The sequence below is a fragment of the Bubalus kerabau genome, chromosome 7 (genome assembly GCF_029407905.1).
Source record: "Bubalus kerabau isolate K-KA32 ecotype Philippines breed swamp buffalo chromosome 7, PCC_UOA_SB_1v2, whole genome shotgun sequence".
In the NCBI taxonomy this organism is placed as follows: domain Eukaryota; kingdom Metazoa; phylum Chordata; class Mammalia; order Artiodactyla; family Bovidae; genus Bubalus; species Bubalus kerabau.
The window spans coordinates 107993052-108013021 of NC_073630.1; the positions used below are offsets into that span (position 1 = coordinate 107993052).

Here is a 19970-nt window from a genome sequence, read left to right on the forward strand (position 1 = left end):
CAGGTCTACTTGTAACAAAATATTTGCAAGATTGGTAGGCTGAAAACTAAAAGAATCCAAGGTCATCTAAACATATGGAGAGAGATTCTGCCTTTATGGATTGGAAGACTCAACATTGTTAGGTTGTCACTTCTTTCTAAACTGACCTAGATTCAGTGTAATCCTAACAAAAGCCATCAGGACTTTTTTTGGGGGTGGGGGTAGAAATCAGCAATCTGATTCTATGATAAAATTTACATGAAAAGGCAAAGGGTATAGGAACAGCTCAAATAATTTTGAAAAGAAGAAAAAATTGAAGGACTTTCACTACCTGATTCAAATATTACTATGAAGCAACTGGAAAAGTATGAGATTGGCTAAAGCATAAACAAATAGATCAATGGAATCCAGAAAATAGACCCATACATTTATGGTCAATTGAGTGTTGATGAAGTTGCAAGGCCAGTGCAATAGAGAAAGAACTGTCTTTGCAACAAATGGTGCTGGATAGAACAACTGAACAGTCTTTGCAAATAAATGAACCTTCACATCATATTCGAAAGTGAGCTCAAAATGAACTCTAGCTCTAAATATAAAATGCAAAAGTGTAAAACTTCTATGAGAAAACAAAGGAGAAAATCTTTGCGACCTTATATGAGGGAGGAGGGAGAAGGCAATGGCACCCCACTCCAGTACTCTTGCCTGGAGAATCCCAGGGACGGGGGAGCCTGCGGGGCTGCCCTCTATGTGGTCACACAGAGTCGGACACGACTGAAGTGACTTAGCAGCAGTAGCAGCAGCAGTGATGGAGGAAAAGATGCTTAGATATGACATCCAGTACATGATCAATAAATGAAAAAGAAATTGGACTTTATTTGCATTTAAAACATCTGCCTTTTAAAAGACTCTATTAATGTAATAGAAAGATAATCCACTGACTGGTGGAAATATTTGCAAACATGTCTGGTAAAGGACTTATAACCAGAATATATAATAAAACTCAATCAATCCAATAAATTAATGGCCAATGATGTGAGCACATACTTCACAAAGAAGGAGCATGGATGGCAAATAAGCAAACGAAACATGTTCAACAGTTTGTTAGCTTCTTATAAAGTTAAACGTACACATATAGGATCCAAGAGTCCCACTTCTAACTAATTATTCTATAGAAGTAGCAACTTAAGTCAATCCTAAAGGAAATCAATCTTGAATATTCATTGGAAGGACTGATGCTGAAGCTGAAGCTCCAATACTTTGGCCACCTGATGTGAAGAGCCGACTCATTGGAAAAGACCCTGATTCTGGGAAAGATTGAAGGCAAAGGGAGAAGGGGGCAGCAGAGGATGGGATGGTTAGATAGCATCACCGACTCAATGGACATGAATTTGAGCAAACTCCAGGAGATGATGGAGGACAGAGGAGGAGATCATGGAGAACAGAGGAGCCTGGCGTGCTGCAGTCCATGGGACTGCAGAATCTGACACGACTTTGCAACTGAACAACAACAACTAGAAACTAAAGTTCGTATAAAAACCTGCATGTAAACAGTTTATCTTTAATTTTGTAAAACTGGAAACCACTCAAATGCCCTACAGCTGGTGGATGGATAAACTGATTATGTATATTCATTCAATATACATACTGGATGTGTATTTGGGGCTTCCCTTGTGGCTCAGAGGTTCAAGCGTCTGCCTGGAATGTGGGAGACCGAGGTTCAATCCCTGGGTCGGGAAGATCCCCTGGAGAAGGAAATGGCAACCCACTCCAGTATTCTTGTCTGGAGAATCCCATGGACCGAGGAACCTGGTGGGCTACAGTCCACGGGGTCGCAAAGAGTCGGACATGACTGAGCGACTTCACTTTCTCTCTTTCACTGTCTTTGTGGTTCAGCTGGTAAAGAATCCGCCTGCAGTGTGGGAGACCTGGGTTCGATTCCTGGGTTGGGAAGATCCCCTGAAGAAGGGAAAGGCTACCCACTCCAGCATTCTGGCCTGGAGAATTCCATGGACTGTATAGTCCATGGGATTGCAAAGAGTCAGACATGACTGAGCGACTTTCACTTTCACTTTCATTCATCCAAAGGAGTCCTACTCAGCAAACAAAAGGAAAACTGCTGATCCCCACAACATAGCTAAGTCTCAAACACAGCATTCTGAGTAAAAAAAAAAAGCTAGAGTCCCAAAGTTATAGACAATATGGCTCTGTTTTTATGACTTTCTGGACTAGTACAAGTTATAGGGGTACTGATCACTAGCTCCCAGGGACTGTGATAAGAGAATTTTAGAGGTGCTGGAACTTTTTCTCTGTCTTTGTTATGGTGGTGGCTGCATGACTGTATGTGTTTGTCCAAATTCACAGTATTATACACTAAAAGAGTGCATTTTGCTGCATGGAAATTCTTCCTCAAAAATAAACATCTCAAACTATATGTTTATTGGTTTGATGATTTGCAAAGTGATTGTCTCTCTCACAAACAGCCAAACCAATGAGGGCAGGAATATTTTGTTCACAGATGTATTTCCAGCCTGTAGAACCCTGCCTGCCATGTGGAAGGTGCTCAACAAATCTCTGTCGAATGGATGGGTGGATGACTGGCAGGTTCTCAGGGAAGATACTGGGTCTTGGAGCCTCACTGACCTGAGTCTGAATGCTGACTCTGTCACTTTCTCTGGCACAGAGGGCAGCATGCTTCACTTCCTCTAACCTCCATCGTTTCTACAAGGAAAGCACAAGCGTGGCCATGGGCCATGGGCCATGGTGCCTCCACAACAACTCAGCACAGTGAGGGTGTTTGCTCACTGGGGAAAGGACAGCCCCCTGGTCTCCCAGGGCACTCCCCCCCACCCCCACCTACTCCCAATCGATCCAGCTGTAACCATGAATTAGGATCTGTTTTGAGTCTGTTTTCCTGACTAGACTGCAAGCTCCATAAGGCAAGGAAATGTCATATCTGGCTCTGGATTCCCAGGGCTTAACATATACCAACTAATCAAGCATCTGAAGGATAACAATGACAAGTGCAACAGTAGTGTTAGCTACCAGCGTGATGTATCTACACTTGGCTTTGTGTCACGTACTGGTCTTCCACAGTCACATCGTGAACTCCTCACAAACAGCCTCTAAGGCCAACTGAAAGTGTTAGTCAATCTGTGTGCTTAGAAGTTCAGTGTCAGTTAGTGCTTAGTCGTTAGTGTCCAACTCTTTGCAACCCCATGGACTGTAGCCCACCAGGCTCCTCTGTCCACAGGGATTCTCCAGGCAAGAGTACTGGAGTGTTGCCATGCCCTCCTCCAGGGGATCTTCCCAACCCAGGGATCGAACCCAGGTCTCCCACATTGCAGGCAGATTCTTGAGCCACCAGGGAAGTTAGTCACTCAGTTGTGTCTGACTCTTTGTGACCCCATGGACTGTAGCCCTCCAGGCTCCTCTGTCCATGGAATTCCCCAGGCAAGAATACTGGAGTGGGTTGCCATTCTTGCATAACCATTAGTCCCATTTCTCAGATGAAGACACTATCAGGTCCCGTGGTTCATCCTTCACCACGCTGGGTGCTTTATGTACCTTATACTGGATAATGTAATTTATCTAAGTTCACCTAGTCTCTAAGCAGAAGATACTCAAACCGCCTGATGCTGAAGCCCACGCTTCATCGGGACCCATTCCTGGCAAGCTCAGTTACCTGTCTGCTTCTCCAAGGACACCCTTGAGGCTGATCCCATGAGTCTGATCATGACCGTCTCTGGCATTGGCATTTCTTCTGGTTCCATGACCCTTATCATGGCATTCAAGACCCTGGTGCTTTGGTGTGTCTCGTCTCCCTCCCACCTCCTCTAATTCTATAAAGCTATTAAAAAACAGGACCACTAGGGTCTCCCAGACCACCATGTTATGACCCCATCCATGCCTTTGCATGGACTGGAATGGCCTCTCCTTACCCTCACCCAGCAGGTGAGCTGTGAACACACCCTGTGAGTCTAACTCAGATGGTCCCATTCTGGGGAGTCTTTCTTGACAGGGACCAGCTTACATGCAGGCCTTCACAGCTGTCTGTCCCAGAGATGCTGAGTCCCTGGGGCCCAGTGCCTGACTCTGAGCCCTGCACTCCTGACACGCAAACATTCCATGTTTGCTGAAAGAATGCTCAGTTCTTCATCTCACTTCAGATGGATAAACTGAAGCCCCGGACAGCTGCTGGAACATTTCTTACTTCTAATCTGGCACCTTTCAGAGAGTTCTTTTTTTCTCTGTTTGTGAATTCCATCTGCTTTTTTAATTAATTAAAATTCAGCTCTATGCAAATGTTTCTTCTGGGATCATTCTTCATGAGCAACCTTTGGGAGCTTACTCATCAGCCCGTTCCCTGAATGCATGTTTGGAACATTCTGGGAACTTGTTATTGGGCCTTTGAACCAAATAGCTCAAGTGAACGAAGTCAACAAAGCTGCTGCTTGGTAGCAGGAATTTACAGCCCTGGGAACTGCAGAATGTGACTTGATTGAGAGAGTTTTCCCCTCACCCTCATCTTCCCTACTAACCTCCTACTGCCTGGCACTGCCAACCCCTATGGTCTCTGAAATTATTTCCTTTTGGTAAATAAGTTGCGCTTTCCAAATCTCACAAAAGCCTCTCCTGCACATTTGTTTATCAATTCAGTACCAAAGATCCCTTAATTAGAAGGACACCAGAAGTCCAGAATCCCAGGTACAACTGGGATAATACACCTTTCTCTTGTCTGAGAAATGTGGCTTTCTGATACAAGAACTCAGTGTCAAAAGGCGACTTGGTATAGTGGCAAAAGCATGAACTCTGGAGGCAAGTGTCCATCAACAGACAAATGGATAAAGAAGATGTGTGTGTGCTAAGTCGCTTCCATCGTGTCTGACTCTTTGTGACCCTACGGACTGCAGCTGCCAGGCTCCTCTCTCCCTGGGATTCTCCAGGCAAGAATACTGGAATGGGTTGCCATGCCCTCCTCCAGGGGATCTTCCCAATCCAGCGATCGAACCCACACCTCTCATGTCTCCTGCATTGGTCGGTAGGCTCTTTACCACTAGCACCACCTGGGAAACCTAAAGAAGATGAGGTGTGTGTGTATATTATATATCTATATCTATACCGTGGAACATTATTTCACATAAAGAATGAAATAACATCATTTACAGCAACATTGATGGGCCTAGAGATTGTCAAACTGAGTGAAAAAACCCAACAGAGAAAGACAAATACATATGATATTGCTTATATGTGGAATCCAAAAAAATGATACGAATAAACTTATTTACAAAACAGAAATAGACTTATAGACATAAAAAGCTTATGGTTACCCAGGGAAAGTGGGGGAGGCATAAATTAGGAGTTTGGGATAAATATATACACACTACTATATATAAAATCGGAGAAGGCAATGGCACCCCACTCCAGTACTCTTGCCTGGAAAATCCCATGGACAGAGGAGCCTGGTAGGCTGCAGTCCACGGGGTCGCTAAGAGTCGGACACAACTGAGCGACTTCACTTTCACTTTTCACTTTCATGTATTGGAGAAGGAAATGGCAACCCACTCCAGTGTTCTTGCCTGGAGAATCCCAGGGATGGGGGAGCCTGGTGGGCTGCTGTCTATGGGGTCACACAGAGTCGGACACGACTGAAGTGACTTAGCATAGCATAGCATAGCATAGCATATATAAAATAGCTAACCAACAAGCACCTACTACATAATGAAGAGAACTATACTCAATATATTGCAATAACCTAAGAGAAAAGAGAATGTTTAAAACAATATTTTTTAACATTCTCTTTCCATATATATATATATATATATATATATATATATATATACACACACACACACACACACACATATAACTGAATCACTTCGTTGTATACCTGAAACTAACATGACATCATAAATCAACTATATTTCATTAAACATTTTTTTAAAAAAAGCAGTGACTTCAGACCCATATACATGTGGCTTCAAATTCTGGCTCTATCCCTTGGCAGCTGTGTGATTCAGCATAGGTTAATTAACCTCTCTGGGCCTCAGCTTACTCTTATATAAAATGAGAGAGATATGAAAAACTCTCCTGGATCTTCTGGGGATTAAACGTGATGACAGACATGTGATGGGATCACAATACATGTCCAGCTTTCTTCTCCCTTTGGAAGGTGGGGCCACTGTAGAGAGTGGCCAGCTGGGTCACCATGGGCCTGCTTTCCCAGAGGCTAAGAGCCAGGACAGAGGAGCTTCAGACAGGAGTGGGAAGCCGAGGCACCCAGGAAAGTCTGCTCTGAATGGCGGTAAAACAGGGGCTGAAAGGTCAGCATTGAGAGAACACTCTTGAACTTCTCCAGTGGTCAAGAACCCAATTTCCTAGAGATCAATTTTCTTTTTGGAAATAGCCTAAAGGCAGTAGGAACTAATCTATAGGATTATGGAGGCAGCTCCAAATGGGAGATTCTTCTCCCCTCTCCTCCATGTTCCCTCTGCAGATGATGACTCTTCTGGCCTCTCTCCACCCCTTCGGGCAAGATGCTCCTGGGCTTAGAATCAGTGTTTTTCTCTCCCACTGCCTTGGCTTTGCTGTGTCTCCATGACGGTAACTCTCAATGCACAGACTGAGTCCACATCACTCTCCAGATGCTTGGAGTACATCCGAATGTCTGGAAGTTCCTACAGACGCCTCGCCTCCAAGTCCATCCTTCCCACCATTCCTCGCACTCGCCCCTCCTGTGGTGCACTCTGCACGGGAGCCTCCCTGGAATCCACTCTGCTGCTAGACCCAGAGGCCTGGAGGCAGCCTTGCCCGCTCCTTCACTGCCATTCTCAATCTCTAAGTCCTGCCCATCTGATCTCTGTTGGATCTTACTGCAGATCTGACCTCCAGAACTGCCCCAGATCTGGATTCTTCTGGAAAGGGATTTCAGAAGGATCGTCAACAATGAAAGCTGTATTGGGACAGTATACTAATGCATATATATGGAATTTAGAAAGATGGTAATGATAACCCTGTATGCGAGACAGCAAAAGAGACACAGATGTATAGAACAGTCTTTTGGACTCTGTGGGAGAGGGAGAGAGTGGGATGATTTGGGAGAATGGCATTGAAACATGTATAATATCATATAAGAAACAAATTGCCAGTCCAGGTTTGATGCAGGATACAGGATGCTTGGGGCTGGTGCACAGGGATGACCCAGAGGGATGGTATGGGGAGGGAGGTGGGAGTGGGGTTCAGGATGGGGAACATGTGTACACCCGTGGCAGATTCATGTTGATGTATGGCAAACCAATACAATATTGTAAAGTAAAAAATAAAAATACTTTATGTAAATTTTAAAAATAAAATAAAATAAAAAAAATACTTCTGTTATAAAAAAATTAAAAAAAAAAAAGAAAGAAAGCTGTACTGGGGTCTGTATTTAGCATCCCAAGGGGACTCTGAAGTAGACAGATCTGCTCATATGTATACCCTCTGCTATTCACACTGACTTGGCTCTGCTCTCACCCCAATGTCAACCTGGGCAGGTCACCTAACTCTCAACCCATTTTCTCGACTCTAAAAGTGGGAATAAATAATTGTGCCTACTTTATGTTTATGAATGGCTTCCCAGGTGGCGCTAGTGGTAAAGAACCTGCCTGTACATGCAGGAGACATAAGAGACATGAGTTTGATCCCCGGCTTGGGAAGATCCCCTGGAGGAGGGCATGGCAACCCACTCCACAATTCTTGCCTGGAGAATCCCATGGACACAGAAGCTTGGCAGGCTACAGTCCAGGGTCACAAAGAGCCAGACACAACTGAAGTGACTAAGCACGCATGCATGTTTATGAGGCTTAAATAAGGTTATGGATAGAATGCCCAGCACATAGTAAATACTAAAAAGTATTGTTTCACTATTATATAATTTATTTATTAAGCTAATGATAAATAACACAAGGAGTCAATTCTGGAGACGTGATGACATAGTTCTTGAATCTTCACAATCCACATATAAACACTGGCAGAGCAGATACAAGATAAAGCAAAAACCATGGGTAACACTTACTGTAAAGCTAAGTTGTTCCCACAAACCCCAAAATACAAGCAGATGGGAACAAACCAGCAACAGTGATAAGCCCTCTATGGCAGTGATTTCTGTATAAAAATAACACAGCCGATGATGGACCAGAGGACAGAGAATTCCAAAGGAGCCAGCAGACACTGACTGGGAAGAATAGCCAGTCTGAGAACAGCAGCTGAAACAGGGAGAGGCTTGTCCAGCCCCATCTCAGGTAAATGAAAAGTGTCCTTGGTGAGTTCTGCAGAAGTTGGAGTCTGAAACACAAAATCCCTTCAATCAATCCAGCCAGAGCTCTCTTCTAGGAAGGATCCCAAGGAGAAACTGTTGGGAGTGAAATCAAAACTAAGCAGGATGGGGGCCCTACAGATGAAAGAAAGGGGAAGTCCAGATGGAAGTGGGCAAGAGGACTGGGCCAGGAAATCCCAGGTAGCAAGCTGCCTAGAGACATGACATGTCACATAAACAATAGAAGAAGAGGCAGGTCGGTTAGAGAAGCTACCCTGAACCACACCATCTTCTAATGATTCAGGAAAACCAACATTAAGTGAAATTCCATGCAAAGTGATTGTAAGAGAAAGGACAATGGCAAGCAGAACAACACTGGACAACGAAAGTACCTCAGAAAAGACAGTGTGGCGGATTGTTTTATGAATGGTTCCCAATGGATCAGGCCATCAGGTACCCACACTCTACGCAGTCCCCTCCCATGTGGGCCCTGGTCTTTGTCACGTCACTTGCTTTGGCCAATTGGACATCAGGAAATGTGAAGCAAGGAGAGGGTCGGTAGGCACTTGAGAGTTGGGCTTTCCTTCTTGAAACTGCTGCCATCATGTGAGCAAGTTCACTCTCGTCTCCTTGATGATAAAAGACCATGCAGAGAGAGGGGCCCGTTCATTTCAGGTGTCCCACTCCAGTACTCTTGCCCGGAAAATCCCATGGACGGAAGGGCCTGGTGGGCTGCAGTCCATGGGGCTGCTAAGAGTCAGACACGACTAAGCAACTTCACTTTCACTTTTCACTTGCATGCATTGGAGAAGGAAATGACAACCCACTCCAGTGTTCTTGCCTGAAGAATCCCAGGGGTGGGGGAGCCTGGTGGGCTGCCGTCTGTGGTGTCGCACAGAGTTGGACACAACTGAAGCGACTTAGCAGCAGCAGGGTGGCCCAGCAGCTGAATGAGTGGGCCTAGCCAAAACCAGAAGAAAAACCACTCAATCAAGTGGCAGATGTGATAAATAAAAGATTGCTACTGTTCTAAACATCTAGGTTTTGACATGGTTTGTCATCAGCAATTGATAACTACATAGACATTAAGAATGAATAATATAGACATTAAAAATTATGCAAGACATGAAAGAACATGTAAATTATAGATACTCAGAAATCTCATAAGAGGACTCGTGAAAAACATTAGAAAAAAGGAAAATTATTTCAGAAATAAATACTTCATGAGAAAGCGCACAAAACAAATACAATAGAGACTGCTTTAAAATAAAGAGAAGATAAAAAATTGAGAAGCCATTTGAACATAGGAAGAAAGACAAAGGATTTGAAAATGGCAAATGTTGAGGATTGGCAAAGAAGACCCAACATTCAGGTAATAAGGATCCTTAACAAAGAAAAGAAAGTAAAAGGACAGAATGTGGATTAAAGCAAAAGACATTTCCGGGAGCTTCCCTTGTGGTCCAGTGGCTACGACTCCATGTTCCCAATGCAGGGGGTCTGGGTTTCATCCCTGGTAGGAGAACTAGATCCTGCATGCCGCAACTAAATATCCCACAACTAAGACCCAGTGTGTATGTGCTAAGTCACTTCAGTCGCATCTGACTCTTTGTGACCCCATGTTATAGCCCACCAAGCTTTTCTGTCCATGGGATTTTCCAGGCAAGAACACTGAAGTGGGTTTTCATGCCCTCCTCCAGGAGATCTTCCCGACCCAGGGATCAGACCCACGTCTCTTACGTCTCCTGCATTGGTAGGCCGGTTTTTTTAACACTAAGCCACCTGGGAAGCCCTCATAACTAAGACTCGGTGCAATATGACATTTCCCTCAAAAGTCCTACGGAAAAACCAACCTGAAACTACATTGGAAGAGCAATGTGTACTTCAGAATATAGACCTGCAACAACCAATAGCAAAACTGTATTTTGGCAACACTGCTGGACTTTAATGAAAAAGAAGAAGGGTTTATTGCTTGTTTTTTTCCTAAGCTTGAGCCAAGCTGGAATCAAGATTGCCAGGAGAAATATCAATAACCTCAGATTTGCAGATGACACCACCCTTATGGCAGAAAGTGAAGAAGAACTAAAGAGCCTCTTGATGAAAGTGAAAGTGGAGAGTGAAAAAGTTGGCTTAAAGTTCAACATTCAGAAAACCTAGAGCATGGCAACCGGTCTCATCACTTCATGGCAAATAGATGGGGAAACAGTGGAAACTGTGGCTGACTATTTTTTGGGGCTCCAAAATCACTGCAGGTGGTGATTGCAGCCATGAAATTAAAAGACGCTTACTCCTTGGAAGGAAAGTTATGACCAACCTAGACAGCGTATTAAAAAGCAGAGACATTACTTTGTCAACACAGGTCCATTTAGTCAAGGCTATGGTTTTTCCAGTAGTCATGTATGGATGAGAGAGCTGGACTATAAAGCAAGCTAAGCGCCAAAGAATTGATGCTTTTGAACTGTGGTGCTGGAGAAGACTCTTGAGAGTCCCTTGGACTGCAAGGAGATTCAGCCAGTCCATCCTAAAGAAGATCAGTTCTGGGTGTTCATTGGAAGGACTGATGTTGAAGCTGAAACTCCAATACTTTGGCCACCTGATGTGAAGAGCTGACTCATTGGAAAAGACCCTGATGCTGGTAAGGATTGAGGGCAGGAAGAGAAGGGGAGGACAGAGGATGAGATGGTTGGATGGGCATTACCGACTCAATGGACGTGAGTTTGGGTGAATTCCGGGAGTTGGTGATGGACAGGGAGGCCTGGTGTATTGCAGTTCATGGGGTTGCAAAGAGTTGGACATGACTGAGCGACTGAACTGAACTCAACTGAACTGAGCCAACCTTTCGGACTGAGTAAGCATTCTCTAAAATACAGAGGAGGAGAAGGTCTTCCTGGCAAGGCAGATAGCTTAGGTAAGGGCCAAAGGTGTGAGAGAGCATGGCTGGGGTCTGGTATGGGGGTGGGAGGCGGGATGAGGGAGGGGTGGGATGTAGCAGGAGAGGAACGCTGAGGCCTGAGGGGGCCTGGAACACTCACCCATGTAGGGCTTGGTCCCGGCCATGGAGGAAGCCTTTTCTGCGCCTTTCACGACTGTCGCTATGTTGAAGTCTGTGATGTGAACGTGTCCTGGAGACAGAGAATCAGAAAAAGCAGTTAGCAAGAGCTGCAGGCAGCTGGGTTATCTCCCATCTGATTTAACACTGTGGTATGCAAGGGAAGATGTACAGGAAGAAAATATTAGAACTTTTATTTACATTTGTATTTATTTGATACTTTAGAAGGGTCTGTTTTGGCCACATCATTGACAGTAGCCAAGCTATGGAATCATAATAATAAGTGGAATCACAATCACAAGTCCATCCTAAAGGAAATCAGTCCTGAATATTCATTGGAAGGACTGATGCTGAAGCTGAAACTCCAATACTTCGGCCACCTGATGTGAAGAACTGACTCATTGGAAAAGACCCTGATGCTGAGAAAGATTGAAGGCGGGAGGAGAAGGGGATGACAGAGGATGAGATGGTTGGATGGCATCACCAACTCAATGGACATGAGTTTGAGCAAGGTCTGGGAGTTAGTGCAGAGCTAACTGCTCTGGGAATTAGTGGGAAGCCTGCTGCAGTCCATGAGGTCGCAAGAATTGGACACAACTGAGAGATTGAACTGAAGCCATGGAAGCAACCTAAGTGTTGGACCTTGAGGGCATTATGCTAAGTGAGAAGTCAGAAAGAGAAGGACAGGTACTGCACGGTCTCAGTTGTATGCGGAATCTAAAAAAAAAAGCCAAACTTATAGAAACAGAGAGTAGAAAAGTGGTTGCCAGGGGCTAGAAGAGGAGGAAATAGGGAAAGGTTGGTAAGAGGGTACAAACTTTCAACTCTAAGATGAATAACGTTCAAGGATAATGCAAAGCACGGTGACACTTAGCATAAGGCCCTCCAGGTCCATCCATGTTGCTTCAAATGGCAAGTTTTCATTCTTTTTTTTAAGGCTGCATGGTATTCTGTTATATAGCTAAACCACATCTTCTTTACACCTTTATCTGTTGATGGTAGGTTCCCAGATTCCCTGGAGAACCAATACTGACTATTTGGATTTTCCTCCTTCTCCCCTCCCACCTTCCTTCTGACACGCTCTTTTCTCCCTTCACCATCTCCTTGTCTCCTTCCTCCCTGTCCCTCTTCCCTCCCTCTTAGGGTACTTGACACCCATGTCCCATCGGCTCCCATTACTTTAGGCTGGACGGAAAGTGGTTTCCACCCTCAAGCCCCCTCCCTACTCAGTTCATCAGTATCATACTAAGGCCCCCACTGGTCAGAGCAGGTGGACAGAATAAGGTGTCCTCAGGGCGTGAGTATCCTCTCTTTACACCCCTCCCCCACCTACTGTTTTCCTGAAAGGAGGAGTCTGGTCTCACGTGTCTCATTTATTTATCAGAAGCTTCCACTCTCTGGACCAGTGCCTCTAAACTTTAACATTTTTATTATGTCCTCAATATAAATACTAAGCTCCCTGAGGCTTGGTTTTCTCATCTGTAAAATGGGGATGATGATAACAAAATATACATTTCAGAGGGCTGTTGGGAGGAGTCAGAGAATTAATACACAAGAAATGGTTACAGCATACTGCCACACAACAACGAGGGCATTTCTGTAAGCATTGCTCTTGGCAGCATTATCCTGCCAAGGTGCGGCTCCAGTCCCATCTCCAGCTGGGGCCAATCCACCCTGCACCTCCCATTGCCTCAGTTCTAGTTCTAACAAACAAGTAATTTCAAGTCCAGTTTTAGACTGTGAGGTATGTGAAAGTAGCTGGACATCTGAGTGGTTTCTGCACCCCACACCTGTACAGTTCCAAGCACAGCAGTACCCTTGGGAAGGAATTCTGGAATCTTAGAATATAGATGGCTTTTATGTGGTTTCATTTCTCCCACTCTTAAAATTCTTTAATATTTGCATGATGAAAGTAACGCCAGCTCATTATAATAAATCGTAGAATACAAATACGTGTTTGAGTTTCTCCTTTCAACATCCTAGGGTCTCCTCTACCTGCCACATAACCACACTGATTCATTTAGCTCCTCCATTCTTTCTCACTTTTGCTTATGCAAATGTATATCCACATATCACAGGACTTTGGTTTGTTCTTGCAATAAAGAGATCATACTCCATCGATCATTCTAAAAGTCACTTTTGCATTTAATTTGGCTTTGGGATGGAGCACGTGTCTCCAGGTGGCTTTAATAGTTGGCTCAGGCTGAGCATATGAACAAATCATGGCCCATGAAAACTGGGGAGATGATTTTCTAGGGGGTTCAGGAAAGGAAACGTTTTCTTCCTTTTCCTTCCAGAAGCTATCTAAAGTGATATTCTCTGCCTTTGGCTGGTGTGATGTGGGGAAATGACCCCTGCCCCAAACTGTAGAAGCCATTGGGTGCCACAAAGAAAGACAACCTAAAGATGAAGCCCATTCTTGGAGAAGGCAGAGCTGCAAGGACAGCAGAGAAATGGTACCAAAGCCTGATCAAACCCTGCCTGAAGCCACATTCCACTGGGCTTCAGTTATACGTGCTAAAAAACACGTTGCTTAGGACGATTTGAGTTGGGCTCCTTGTTGTCTGCCACACACTGTTGGTGTCTTAATTCATGCAGCCACTTACCACAAGATTTCAGCAGGTTATTTCACTCTATAAGCCTCCTAATATTAATAAGTACCTGGTAGGGTAATTGTAAGCATTCAACAGGGTGTTTAGGGACTGAGGATGTGACCTTTGAGCAAAGACCTAAGAAGAGAGGCAGCAAGCCAGTGGACTTCTGGGGGGAGGAGTGAGGTGGCTGAGGGAGCTCGCAGCACCAGGACCTTGCAAGGGCCAGCAAGGAGGCCAGAAAGAGAAAGGGGGAAAGGGGTCAGGTGGCTTTTACCCCAAGCCTGAGGGTTTTGAGAAAGACAGACACAATCCCAGTCATTTGTATCACTTTGGCTTGTGTGTGGATTACTGGGGCAAGACTCAAAGCAGGGAAACTGATTAAGAGGGGAAAAAATGCATCCCTCATCTATGTAAGCTGCTATTGTTTAAGGTTGCGTAAATGGTACAGAATTGGTGCTGAAGTTCATGTTAGTCCTTGAAGAACTTCTGTCGGGGGTGGGGTATGGCTACCCACCCCCCTTTTATAAAAAGATTTTTTGGATGTGGATCGTTTTTAAAGTCTTTCTTGAATTTGTTACGATGTTGCTTCTATTTTAGGTTTTGGGTTTTTGTCCGTGAAGCTTGTGGGATCTTAGTTCCCTGACCAAAGACTGAATTTGCACCTCCTGAATTGGAAGCTGAGGTCCTAACCACTGGACTGCCAGGAAAGTCCTGCCCTTCCCCTCCTCGAGCCTGAAGTTCTAGAGACCAGTGACCCATCCACGGTCGGCAGCTGAAACGTGGGGAGCCGTGTTTTGTCTCTAGTCTTTTTCCAGTGGGTGTTTCCACCGCCCCCTGTTGCCCCCTTCAGGGTGGAGTTGCCCGGCCCTGTCCCTGTTTCCTCCTGGCCCTCCGGGGTGGAGGCTCTGGGGCAGCTCTGAAGCAGACCTGTCTTCCCAGCAAGTCACCTCCAGCAGGAGTGCCAGACAGCAGAACCCCATTTTTTATTTCCACACCATGCTAGCTGATGAGCTGAAACTTCCTGGTGTGCCTCCTTTACCGGTTGAGTCAAGATGTGAGAAAGTGAAAATTAGTGCTATACGAGGTCTCCTCTGAGTCCCTTCTCAGGAGAAGGGAAATTTACTACCAAGTGTGCACATATGAACAGTTTTCGGCTATTTGCTTTCTGTAAATTAAAAACATTCAGCAATCAGTGAGAGAATGAGCCCAGTATATGGTGTGAGATCCATTAGTAAAAGTTTGAATGAGAATCATCAACAATTGCCCTCCCACCCCTGTTTATGCATCCTGTACTCCAGCCCTGCTCTCTCCTTTCTCTGAACACATGGAAATTCATCACACCTCCAACTTTGACACCATTTGGAAAGCTTTTCCCTCTGCCTGGCAGATTTCCATTCATTCTTCAAAACCTGGCCCAAGAGTTGTATTACTGATGGATGGACATCCAGCCTTTGCTTGATTGCTTCCACTAACAGGAAACTCACTACCATGAGGGGGTTGTGTCTCAGTTGACTTGCTCTGCTAAAACAGATTACCATGAACTGGGTGGTGTAAACATCAACATTTATTCCTCAGTATCAGAGCCTGGAAGTCTAAGACCAGAGTGCCAGCATGGTAGGGTCCTTAGTTTCTTCCTGGATTACATGGCAGGTTTCTTGCTGTATCCTCACATTGTGAGGAGACAGCAAGCTCCAGTCCCTTCATCCCATTATAGAGCACAAATCCCATTGTGGGGGCTCCAATCCTTTGACTTCTTCCAAACCCAATTACTTCCTAAAGGCCTCAGCTCCAAAAGCCATCATACTGGGAGTTAAGGCTTCAATACCAATTTAATTAATTCCATGGACACTTAGTCCATGGAAGACTGACTGGTTTAGGCCTCTCTCCTGGACCCTCCCAACTCCTCTCCATTTTCATTTCCATCCTAGCATCCACTATGCTGTATCTGCTGTGTCTGTCTCCTTGAGACCAGGTATCCTCCCTTGTTCATTTCTATGTCCCCTGTATGTTAGCACTGGCCTGATCTGGAAAAAGTACTTAACAAGTGTTTGTTGACTGGCTGACTTACTGACCAAATAAAAGATGGAATGAAAGAAATATGGTGAGCAAATGCTATCATCTTTCATCATTATTTACTTCTTAGAGCTATCATGATATTTACAGGAGCTGACAACATTCCATTTTTTACTTTTAAGACTACAGCAGCATCAATTTTTCAACCAGATCTTAGATGATGAGACTCAGCCACCATCTCTGTGATTTTGAACTCCCTGGGGCCAGCATCAGGCTCGGCATGTGCATGAAAAGTGTACGGAAGTGAGAAATGGACCATAAAGAAGACTGAGTGCCAAAGATTGATGCTTTCAAACTGTGGTCCTGGAGAAGACTCTTGAGAGCCCCTTGGACAGTAAGGAGATCAAACCAGTCAAGCCTAAAGGAAATCAACCTTGAATAGTCATTGGAAGGACTGATGCTGAAGCTGAAGCTCCAATATTTTGGTCACTGCTTCGAAGAGCCAACTCACTGGAAAAGACTGATGCTGGGAAAGATTGAAGGCAAGAGAAGGGGGAAGCAGAGGATGAGCTGGTTAGATAGCATCACTGACTCAATAGACATGAGTTTGATCAAACTCCAGAAGAGAGTGAAGGACAGGGAAGCCTGGTGTGCTACAGATTATGGGGTTGCAAAGAGTAGGGCACAACTTAGTGACTGAACAACAACAACAATCTGTGCATTTGGGGGAAGAGCACTTGAAACTCTACACACTAAGGATGTGTCAGTTATCTGTGCCATGGAACTGGGGGATGGGATGATGGAGATTATACAGGGCTAAAGTTCCATCCACAGTCCCCGCACTGGGAAATAATTACTGATGCACAGAATCAACTCAGCATTACCAGTAGCAGTGACTCCTACTTTGAAGACTGGTTCCTGCATTTTCCTTGCATATTCCAGGAAGAAGCATCCAAAGCATCCTGGATTTCGCTGTATTTTCACTTGCTTCTCCTGCAGCCACATTGCACAAGTGTCTGTTCCTGCTCCACCATGCTCCCTCCCTTCCCTTCACCCCTCTCAGCTCCTGAAATGAAATAACCTTAACTCTGTATGGATATTTACCAAATGAAGGAGGACAGTGGAGTGATCTCACTGGGACCAACAAGGCCACAGCCTAGGAGAAGATGAGAGTCTGCTTGGGAGGGGATTGTCAACCCAGTGGCAGGCTTTTAGATCTGTCCTCAGAAGCCAAGATTGGACTTCAGGCAGTAGCCATCAGAGGGCACTAGACCAGAAGTTAGGATGGCAAGAAGGCCCTGCGTAAGAGATGATCTTCTACCACATAATTTTTTTGCCTTGTTTCTCTGAAATTCAGAGTCAAGTCTCATATGAACATCTGTCTCCATCTTAGGTGGTTTACAGGTGTACAACGTGCCTAAGCCAGAGGTCAGAGTGGTGCTGCTGAAAAGATGCAGCTGGGTGCCCAAGGATGCTCAAGAGGATGAGAACCCTAGCTGTGGATCCAGCTGCCCCACCCATGGAAGGCCCCAGAGCTCACTGGTGATAAAGCTAATAATATCTACTTCCAAGATGCTGGTGTGATATAACCCTGTGATATAACCCTGGCGTGATATAACCCTGGATGCCGATCCTCCCCTTAGGATCATCCTGAACACTTTTCCTTCCTCCCACTTCTCTTCATGGAGATCATACTGAACTTACTTCAGGACAGTGGCAGAAAGAGAGAGAAAGAAGAAGGAAGGAAGGAAAGAAGGAAATAAAAGAAAAAAGAAAAGGAAAGGAAGGGAGAGAGAAAGAGAGAGAGGGAGAAAAACAAATCAAATTCTAAGGTACCAGCTTCTTCAGGCTTCATTTGGCTTTACTGCAGTAGGAAGACTGACTGTGTGAGGGCAGGCCTTTGCCTAATGTAGAATGAAATGACCCTCTGATTTTCTTCTGCTTTATTTGCTTTGACTTCCTTCCATTTGTTGGTCATAGGGTAGGAAGGCAGGACTATCAAAACAATCTGTGTGTTCCCAGATCTCCTTAGACAGAAGAGAACAAAAAACTGGGAACAAGAAATGCAACAGGCCTGGGATTTCCTAAGCTCCTAGACTGAGATTTGGGGGAATTCCCAGCTGCAGTCCATGGGGTCATAAAGAGTCAGACACAACTAAGCAACTGAACAACGCAGCTGAGATGAGTTTCAATACCTTCCCCCAGATATACTGTGATTTCATAAAATCTGCCCAGCCTTCACATCCTATTTGAGTTGATCCTGCTTAAACACCACCTCACTCAAGGCTTTTGAATGAGCTCAATAATTCTGTTTCTTTCCCCTTTCTCTACTTCTGTGGCTTTTAATGTTAAATCACTAGATTTTGGTTAAGTAGTTACTAGCATAGCCAGGGCTACCTGACCAATGTGCTCCCCTTCCATATGTATGTTGGTATGTGATTTTACACAATCATGCAAATCACAGTGAATCAGATGCAGAGAGGCTTTTAGAACATTTTCTCAGCCATGATCTGCTCTTTGCAAGGACTCTGAGGGGCACTGGGATAGAGATTATCTTTTGACATGTAGTATCCTTTTCCACTCCTTTCTTTCCTGCCCCCTGTATTATAAGGACAAGAAAGAGAGAGAGAAACAAAAAAACATGTCTTGACTCTCTTGCAGCTAGGGTTCTGGGCAAGATTTAGATTCTGCCATTCAAATGCATGCTGTTCAAATGCACTCAGGCAAGATTTGGAATGGGGTTTCCCTGGAGGCTCAGACAGTAAAGAATCCACCTGCAATGTGAGAGACCTGGATTTGATCTCTGGGTCAGGAAGATCCCCTGGAGGACGGCATGGCAACTTACTCCAGTATTCTTGCCTGGAGAATCCCCATGGACAGAGGTGCCTGGCAGGCTTCAGACCACGGGGTCACAAAGAGTCAGCGATGACTGAGTGACTAGCACAGCACAAGGTTTGGAAATAGAAAGTAAGCGAAGGGAGAAAGCCATTTGAAGGCTGGAGTTACACCATCTCAAGCCAAGGAAGTATGCATGTCACCAAACCAGAAGCTCAGGGACAGAACTGACATCTACCCATCCCTGTTGCCTTCAGAGGGAGCACAGCCCTGCAGACATCTTGACCTTGGATTTCAGTCACCAAGACTGTGAGGAAATACATCTCTGCTCTTGATTGCCTCTCAATTTGTGGGACTTTGTTCCAACACCCCTGGGAAGCCAATACAGGAGGCTATTTATTGGGGGGTCATGAGAGATTCCTTACACAGGGTCTTCAGGACCTTAAGACATCACATTGTACTAGACACGTCCTTCCACTCCCAGCAGTCTTCAGAAAGAATCTCAATACAGCCCTCCCAAGGATCCCAGTGTAGCTTTAAACTGCATTCCTAAGCTTTATCCTTAAACTCTTGGAACCCTATCTAGAATAATGACACTAACTCTTCGCTCCTCAGACTTAGCAGAAATACCTCTACCCCTCAATTTGCCCCGGTGGTTCTCCCCACTTCCATCTCAGCTGTTCCAATCCCTGTATCTCAGGCTTCAGCATCAATACATGCCTTCTGTTAATTTCCTGGACTCTCTTCCTGCCAAGATGGAGATGGCATGGCACACACAGTGTTCTGATGAGGGGGTTGGGGGTGTCGCTGCTGCTGGATATTGCCATTTTGGGGAGCACTCATCACAATTATCAACAAATATGTTAGCAACAGATGGAGAGGCAATTCTTCAAAATGAGTCCAGTGAGTGCATGCTCTGAAATATTGTCTATTAATAGAAAACTTGAAGTATAGTAAAGCCAACAGATTAAGAGACAACTGCCATTGAAAAGATAAGCCTGTCATTCACAGTTCCTAAGAGGAGGGGACACATCACACCAATGGTGGTCACCCCAGGGAAGCACCAGGGTTGGTCACTAGACACAGGGACAAGGGAGAAAATGTGATCAAGAGCTTCTTTGGTGGTTTCTGTGAGAAGGAACAGGAGAGGCAGGGCAAGCAAGCTTAGGACTGGCTAGTCTGAATAATTTCAGGAGTTTGGGAAGATGCAGGG

The 19970-nt window shown here is 45.0% G+C and overlaps 1 protein-coding gene across 2 annotated transcripts in view; it reads right to left on the minus strand.

The window, feature by feature from the left end:
- STK32B (serine/threonine kinase 32B) overlaps positions 1 to 19970 on the minus strand; it is a 399639-nt gene that overhangs the window by 58580 nt on the left and 321089 nt on the right. Inside the window, exon 6 of one of the 2 annotated variants that reach the window (XM_055589084.1) lies at positions 11299 to 11388. The exons of the other annotated variant lie outside the window; for it this stretch is intronic. Coding sequence (XP_055445059.1) covers positions 11299 to 11388 — 90 coding nt within the window. The remainder of the gene's footprint in view (positions 1 to 11298; positions 11389 to 19970) is intronic. 2 annotated transcript variants of the gene reach the window in all.